Source organism: Cibotium barometz, chromosome 55 (genome assembly GCF_041138505.1).
Source record: "Cibotium barometz isolate CiBa-2024 chromosome 55, ASM4113850v1, whole genome shotgun sequence".
Taxonomy (NCBI): domain Eukaryota; kingdom Viridiplantae; phylum Streptophyta; class Polypodiopsida; order Cyatheales; family Cibotiaceae; genus Cibotium; species Cibotium barometz.
Window position 1 is genome coordinate 5,528,509 of NC_141100.1, and position 8,523 is coordinate 5,537,031.

The 8,523-nt window shown below is 36.4% G+C and overlaps 1 protein-coding gene across 1 annotated transcript; it reads left to right on the plus strand.

Moving 5' to 3' along the window:
• The first annotated feature begins 777 nt into the window (after positions 1-777).
• On the plus strand, positions 778-3,126 carry LOC147607281 (uncharacterized). The gene is made up of 3 exons (XM_086790409.1): positions 778-1,260; positions 1,857-1,972; positions 2,958-3,126. The coding sequence occupies exons 1-3, from the start codon at positions 891-893 to the stop codon at positions 3,021-3,023; spliced, it is 552 nt and encodes a 183-aa protein (XP_086646535.1). The 5' UTR covers positions 778-890; the 3' UTR covers positions 3,024-3,126.
• The last annotated feature ends 5,397 nt before the right edge of the window (positions 3,127-8,523 follow it).

Below are 8,523 nucleotides of genomic sequence, written 5' to 3' on the forward strand. Positions count from 1 at the left end.
AGCCCTTCTCTTCTTATATTTTCCCGTTGTTGAGCATTCAGCACCGTATCCTTTCGTCTTTTTTGTGCTGGAGCATATTTGGGAGATGATTAAGAGTTGTAATCCTAGTTAATGATGGTGATGTAAGTAATTAAGTGTTTTTTAAATTGTTTATTGTTGACCAATTGAAACAATGCATACAGTGCTCATTTAAATGCTTAGAGCTTTTTTTACAAGAATTTGATTTTTTGTGTATTACCAGGAGGTTTTATTAAAAACCCCACACCTCTTATGGTGTAGAGAAGGGGGGATCGAGTATTGAATATTACAAAGAGGTTGTTTTTTTTAACCCCGCACCTTATCGTGAGTAGAGACGATGGAGGAAGGGGGATCGAGTATTGAACCCATGTACCCAACTTTTGAAGCCGAAGCTTTACTACTGGGCTACTATCCCCCTTACCTTGTGAAAATAGTATAGAATGCATATTTTTGTGATAGTCGAAAAGATACTTATAAAGTTTTTTAAACACAATCTAGCCCTATGGCATACCCATTGGCAAGCCAATAAGGAGTTGGCCCAAGGTGGGGGGAGGGGCGAATATATTCATTTGTGTAAGTTGCAACCCCTTCAAGTTTGTAAAGGTAACTTGTGAAGAGCATGTAAATGCTTGGCTTCTCACGCAATCCAATATGTAAGTAGGAGGGAGTAGCTTTGGTTTTGTGTACGATGGAAGGAAGTCTTTATTCGATGCGTTTCATGATGTAGGGAGGGCTAGCGTGCGTGCGTGCGTGCGTGCGTGCAAAACAGTCCATTGTGATAATATGGGGTGCTAGCCTAAGGTTATTTGAAAGGCAGCTAGCTAGCCTCCCTCCCTTGATCACAGAAACCCACCTTCCTCCTCCAAGCAGCGATGGTGGCCGCAGCTAGCAGCAGCTCTGAGGCGAGCGTCGACCGGAGTTACAGAGCGGGGCTGCCAAGGTATGCAAGCCCGTGGATGGAGATGGGCCGGCTGAAGGAGAGGGAGAGGTGGCAGGCCTTCACGGTGCAACTCATCCAATCGGCCATCTCCTCCGAGCTGGAGGAGCTGAAGAGGGGCGTGGTGGACGCCCTGCCCCCCTTGGCTCCCCCTTCCACCGGCGGCGGATCTCGTTTGCAGGATATCAGATCCACCCTGGGCCGAAGCCTCAACCGCGTCGATACCACCCGCGTTTCTCCCGATCTCAAGGACCAACTCGTCACCTTCATCGACTCTAGCAAAGACAAGATCTCTTCCATCATTTGTAAGTGACTGTTGGCTCTCGTCCATTTCATGCTTTTCTTTTCATCTCATTAATGTCCCATGGGATTCTCTCTCTCTCTCTGTCTCTGTCTCTGTCTCTCTCTCTCTCTCTCTCTCTTGTTTTGGTTTGTGTTTGTTTGTTTTGGTGTGTGTTTGTATATGTGAGTGAAATATATTTATTATCAATCTTCAATATGGGTCCCAAATTCTTCCTTGCTTTTAATTACAAGGTCTCGATCCTTTATTTGTGTGTGTGGGATTAGGGGATATTGTTGGGTATATGTGAGGATTAGAGTCTTTAAATTAGTCTCCACCCAATGCAAGGCTTGGATTCTTTTTTTTTGGTGTGTGTTTTGGTTTGAAAATGAGGGGGTATCGTTGAGTATATGTGAGTTATAAGAGTTATAATCAATCTCCAATGCAAGGTTTCGATCCTTTTTGTGTGTGTGTGTGTTTTGGTTATAAGGTTGGGGACGAGGGTGAGGAGGTATTGTTGGCTCCCATCTTAATGACATGTATTAGCATCACCATCTCTCCTATCCAACTAATGAATACCCTTTGCTGACCATGGATTTTTATTTTGTGCCCTAATTACAGCTGACTACATTAAATTCCTTGCTCCTGAAGCAATAATAGATGGCGAGGAGGCAAACATGGCGAAACTATCGAAACAAACTGCCTCTCAACAACTATCCAAATTTGAAACCGGCACGGTATGGCAGTAGAGAAATTGGAAGCCTCTTGGGTAGAGTTATGGGCTACCTATGTGCAAGTAGTTAATGAGTCCTATTCTCAAAAGGGCTAGTCATGGTTTGGGTGTGTAAGTATGCATAGGTTTATACACAAATTATTACATTAAGGAAGAAGCCTTGATGGTATGAGAAAGGTTCAATTATAGACAATCATCATGTAACTAAATCACTCCATGCCCATTTGTTTCATTGTTTCTGAATAGCTCATCACATGGTTATGCTAAAACATATCATTCTTCTACAATGGTTCCTCTATTTTAATCAATTTTCACTTGAAAGAAGTATAATTACTCTAATAAAGTTAACATGTATCGCAATACTTCACAATGGTATTATATTGAGGTGTGAATTATGGACTACTAAGAAAAATCACTTGGAATAATACTACAATTGCCAACTTCAAGGGTGCTTCAATTTAATAGATTTCATGCATGTCTCCTTTAAGTATGGGTGAAATTTGTAAAGGAAGCAAGTATAGATTTCCTACAACAATCAACAACAAAATTGATGAACTTCTTACTTCTTGTGGATTTATGAACTCCCTATGGAGATTGAAAAGATACATGTGATGTATAGCTTATATACCCTTGAGTACATGTATGGATGCATGTGACTCATAATCTCATCATCGTTTAATCTAAAATTTTGGCATTAATTATTTGAAAGAAGATAAATAATTAAATTATTAGTATTTACAAAAAATACCTTCAAGATATAGACAACTTTGAAGCCTTATTCACATTCTTTGTGATTTAAAGATTTCTAAATTTTAGGGAAGCTTATATAAGTGATCTCTAAACATTAGGCAAGATAAACCATGAATTTTTTTAATGAAAATTCGGCATTCATATATGAAATAAATATGGTACTAAAAGAAAACATTTATGCTAGGTAAACATAGAGATACACTCCTGATTCTCTTTTATTTGTTTGGTTTACTTTGCAGAATCTAATTCGAAGCATAGGCATTTTCATTGGTTCAGTCCTTATCATCCGTCTGTTAGCTGGCTAAAATCTTATGATAACCACCCTTTGTACAAGTGAATTTTCATTCTTATGATGTGTAGTACTATGTACAAATAATACCTTTTCTATATATGCCAACAAAAATGTTGGATGTGGCATATATATTATAATTTTATAATATTTATCCCCATTTATCCTTGAAAATTACTTACAAAAGTCTTCAAAATTATGTATATGTGTGCAAAGTGTTATAAAATGATATCTACATAAGATGCTTTTTATATATATATATTATCTCATATAAGCTCCTAAAATCATGTAATAAATTTAACATGACACATATACATAGTTACGCTTAGAAATAGTATACTCATAAAGGTATACTCATAAAGGTATACTCATAAAGATCACATATATGTTGGAGTGGAGACAAAGGTAGCAACACACACAGATGCAAACAAGCAAACAAAGATACAGAGAAGCACAACACTCAAATTAGATTGATGATAATAAGTGAACTACAAGTGAAGTGACATAATAAGATCACTTAAACACTCACTCTGTACACATGCTCGAGGGAAAATAACCTCCTATAAGGAGCAAAAAAGCACCTCGGCCCATTATTAGCCTACACCAACATATGACATAATGATAATGTGCTTTGTGCAAGCATGAAGCAGCGTGTTTCTCATAATCTCCAATGCACTATGGTTGTCAATGAAGATGGAGGTGGGGAATTGATGTCTAACACCAAGAATTACAAAAAGGTGTCTAAGCCATACACACTCCACAGTCACTTTATAAAAGGTACACTCCTATACTTAGCTTTACAGCATAAAGGGGCCACCATCTTGCTAAGTCATGATATATATGAACCACCAAGATGAAAGTAAAATCCATTAGTGGACATTGCATGGCATAAGATCCATTAGTGGTGGACACTTGCATGTCATAAGATCCAGAGCTCAATCGGAGTCACTACACATGTCATAACATCCAACTCAATCGGAGTCACTACACGTGTCATAACATCCAGCTCAATTGGAGTCACTACATGGAATAACATCCAGCAACAATTGGAGTCACTACATGGAATAACATCCAGCCTAATCGAAGCCACTACATGGCATAACATCCAGCCTAATCGGAGCCATGTAGCTTAATATCACCCTCCTTAGCATAGAAGGAATTGAGTATCCTATAAAAAGTATCAAAATATGCTTAGCGCAGCCTCATAATGCTTCCTTAACTAGGAGACCCCAAACTAAATGTTCGCTCTTGTATTTTTATAGATAGTTGAGGAACCCAAAAGCTTACTAAAAGTGATGCATCAAATGATTCACCTGCATCATGGAGATTGAGCCTAGAACATGTCTCTCTATTAGTGTATAGCAATAGACTTACAGCCTTCAAGACAAAACTGTGTAAGCAGTTTCTATATGTACTTTGACTGTAACATCATAATACCATCATCACACTACATAAACTCCATATTCAAATACTTATGTAATGAGCCCAAATCTGTTATCTCAAATGAAACATGTGATTCAGCCTTGAAAGCTAAAATCTTCTCCTAATTAGGGCCTATAAGCAACATGTCATCAACATATAAAATGATGACAAATAAACAATTCTTGCTCCTCAATATGTAGAGGATAGAGGATACTCTCAATTGCAGTATTACAAATGGGATGTTGTGAAACCAATACCATGTTCTGGGAGCCTTCTTAAGGCCATATAAAGCTTTTCTTAGCCTTTGTACTTTAGAATCGTGTTCCTCCTCGACAAAACCACGAGACTAAGATACATGAACCTCCTCATACAAATCACCATTCAAGTAGTCTTGATATCCAATTTATGTATATTCCATCCATGTTACACTACCAATGCAATAATACACTGAAGTATACAAATCACCATTCAAGTAGTCTTGATATCCAATTTATGTATATTCCATCCATGTTACACTACCAATGCAATAATACACTGAAGTATAGTCATATAAGACATGGGGTTAAAGGCCTCATCATTCTCTATGCCCTTATTCTAAGAATAATCCTTTGCAACAAGCCTTACCTTGTAGCAGTTAGTACTACCATCAACTTTACACTTAAGAATTAAATTTCTCTCTCGAACCCACCCTCTCCTCCTCTCTCATTTCCATATCTTGTTTCTCTCTTTCTCTTTGAAATAAGTCTTCAACATAGGAGGATGGAAGATAGCTAGATATGTGTACTCTAAAATCTGTATAAGCGGTGGAGAGATTTGAATTCCTATCCCCTCCCACCCTCTCCTCTCTCATTGCCCTATCTTGTTTCTCTCTTTCTCTCTTCCATCCACAAGACAAGTATACAACTTGAGGGAGAACTACAATTTTCATCAAAGGTAACCTGAGGGAGACCTACTAATCAAAGGCGAGCCTTACAATCTATGTGAGTTACTAAACTTAAATAAGCCTTGTATTGCTTTAATCTTTAAATGTGTGGTTATTTTTCTGTGTGGTAAAATAATGCATTTACACTTTGCACAACACAAGCTTTCAAAATCAATAGAAATGTGCAGGTCATTATCTAGTATAATTATTAAATGTGTGGTTATTTATTCTTTATGGTAAATATTTGGATTCAACAATTCATTTACACTTTACACAATATTTATAATTAGTTATACTTTAGTTCTAATATATTTATCCACAAAGATCTATAGTTCTAATATATTCACCCACACAAAGGTGAGTCACATGAATTACTAGAGTCTAGTACACCCAGTTTGTTAATTTTTCCTTTGTTTAAGTAGGATGGAACACTCAGAATCAAGTGGACCAATCAGTTATTAGTGTAGAGGCAGAACTGGCACAGGTTGAAGGTGGTTACACAAGAGTGGAGAAATATGGTAATGGGTAGTCAACTTGCTCTAATAGGAATAGGTGGCCCTTGGCTTTTTCACACTAATGTGGCACTTCACACATGTCAGGTGCAACCATGACTTGTACACAAAGGCTGATGTGTTGGGAAAGTTTTTTCATCACCCACACATGCAATGCATAACAAATGTAACAACACTTTCCGGCCATGACATGTCGACCATGATTATTTAGAATTGCAAACGAGCGAAGATTGCATCTCTCAGCATCCTTTGCATGTCCTCCAAATAATTATAACCAGAGTTCATTATACACTACCCTTAGACATACCATCTCTTAACATCCTTCACATGTACTCTAAATAATTATAACTAGAGATCATTCCTACACTACTCTTAGATATACCATCACCATGATAATGGCTATCTGGATCAAACATCAATACATGCATACTATGAATTTTTGCCACCACCACATATGTACTGATATAGGCTACAATTTCTTCCCGCCACACTTATCCATATTGCACAACAAAAATTCCCTTCATGAAAACAAATGCCTATGTGGGTCGAAATTTACACCCATATGCTACATGATGTCTGCCTCTAAGATTGTCCTGCCGAAAAAATATTTCATTCTTTTAACATGCTTAGGTTTACTCAGAGCTCCATAGTTACCATCTTCTACATATATATATAAATGGAAGTCTACCTTTGCACACCTATAAGTTGACCTCTTTAAACTCTTAGCATTGGTTGTATATCATGCCCACTATCTGCTTATAAATAATAGAGCAAATAATTATGTCATGCAAACTGTCAAGGTAAGTATATACTAAAGGCTTTGCTATTTGGGTCTAAAAATAGACTCAAGGATGTTTGTAGAATTTTTCATAAATTATGGACCTTATATTGTTATGAATAGAAGTCTACCTTTGCACACCCATAAGTTGACCTCTTTAAACTCTTAGCATTGGTTGTATATCATGCCCACTATATCTGCTTATAATAATAGAGCAAATAATTATGCCATGCAAACTGTCAAGGTAAGTATATACTAAAGGCTTTGCTATTTGGTTCTAGAAATAGACTCAAGGATGTTTGTAGAATTTTTCATAAATTATGGACCTTATATTGTTATGTATTCTAATATTTTTGAGTGCTTGTTAAATAATGTGCATATTTATGCACATTGCATACTGGTAGAATTTTTCCCAAGAAAGTCCATTAAAAAAGTTATCTTACATTCATGAAATTTATTAAATAAATTTTTATTTAAAAAAGATTGATATTTCTTTAAGTTATGTAGACTCCTATGTCATTTTGTAAGTCAAGTTTATTTTTGTCACAAACAACAGGACACGTGTTCTTAATCTTGAAAAAAATAGCAAAATTCATGTAATTTTTTAATTTATACATGGAATTCTAGATGTGTTTTCAAAAAACTGTTTTTAAGTCATTTTTTAGATTTCACACATTTTGGGAGGGAATCTTTTTAGGTAGCCCTCGTCAGTGACCTATTTTTCTCACAAAAATAGTGTTACTTTTCTATGTAATATAATCGTGTTAAGATAAAGTACTATGGTGCATGTTGAAGATGAATGTGTATAAGAAGCATTGAAAAGGAGCTTCTTCTACATGTAGTAGTGCCTCTACACACATGTATTATTTAAAAAATGCTATATTATCTAATATACTATGTGGTGACTTAAATAGTATTGTTATTGTACTGTACTTTTATAAAGAGAACTATTCAATAGTACTTATAAGTACTGTATTTATAAAGAAAACTATTTAATAGTAAAAAATAGTTCTCTTTATAAGTACTTATAAGTACTTATACAGTACTTATAAGTACTGTATTTATAAAGAAAACTATTAGTAAAAAATAAAGAAAAATTATGATAGCAAATGAAATGCATGAGCATACGTATTAAGGACAAAGTAATTGGATATATGTACCTGTGTGCTAGCTCTAGAATGTGGATTGGATGGGCTTCATATTATTTTCTGGGCAACCCGCTTCTTGCAAATGTCTTTCTTATTTGGAGACACCCTAGTATTGTGCTTCTAAAAACCAACCACATACTGCACAACCTCAGGGCTCAAATAGTCAATCCTTCATTTTTGACCACCTAAGGCCCACTTGAAATCCATGCTCTGAATGTCCACACAATGTTTCTTCAAATTCCTAGGCTGAACGCTGAGAGATTTTACAACGTTGCTGTCACTTATTTGAATTGTGTTACTTGTGTTTACAATCATGTGCACAACATTGCCCTCTTTGCTATGCCAACTTGCTATAACTATATACACCTTTGACAAGACTAAGGTCTTTGTGTACAAATAGAAAAGAGAGGAGCTTCTGGAATGGTGGTAGAGAAGAGCTTGGAGCTTTCACGATGTGACGGTAGATTCAAGGTTCCCTATAATGCTGGAGAGCGTACTACTGCACATAGGCATGGCAGAGTCCAGGCTCACATGCACCCCCCTCCTCGACATAGATGGTCCCATCACATGTATTTGCTTATAGTTCTTCAGCTTTAAAATTGAATTGTAGAACAAAAATCAAGATTGGCGAATCAATCGACTCGTGGTTTTCCAAATCAATGGAGCCTTGCACATCCAATGGATTAAAGGTCATCATGGATTATCTCATCTAGCTCTTTTGTTATCATGAATTT

Bases quoted from the DNA above. Each gene is read 5' to 3' on its own strand.
- LOC147607281 (XM_086790409.1), top strand. From the start codon at position 891: ATGGTGGCCGCAGCTAGCAGCAGCTCTGAGGCGAGCGTCGACCGGAGT. The intron at 1,261-1,856 runs GTAAGTGACTGT...CCCTAATTACAG, and splicing joins CAAGATCTCTTCCATCATTT to CTGACTACATTAAATTCCTT. The intron at 1,973-2,957 runs GTATGGCAGTAG...TTTACTTTGCAG, and splicing joins CCAAATTTGAAACCGGCACG to AATCTAATTCGAAGCATAGG.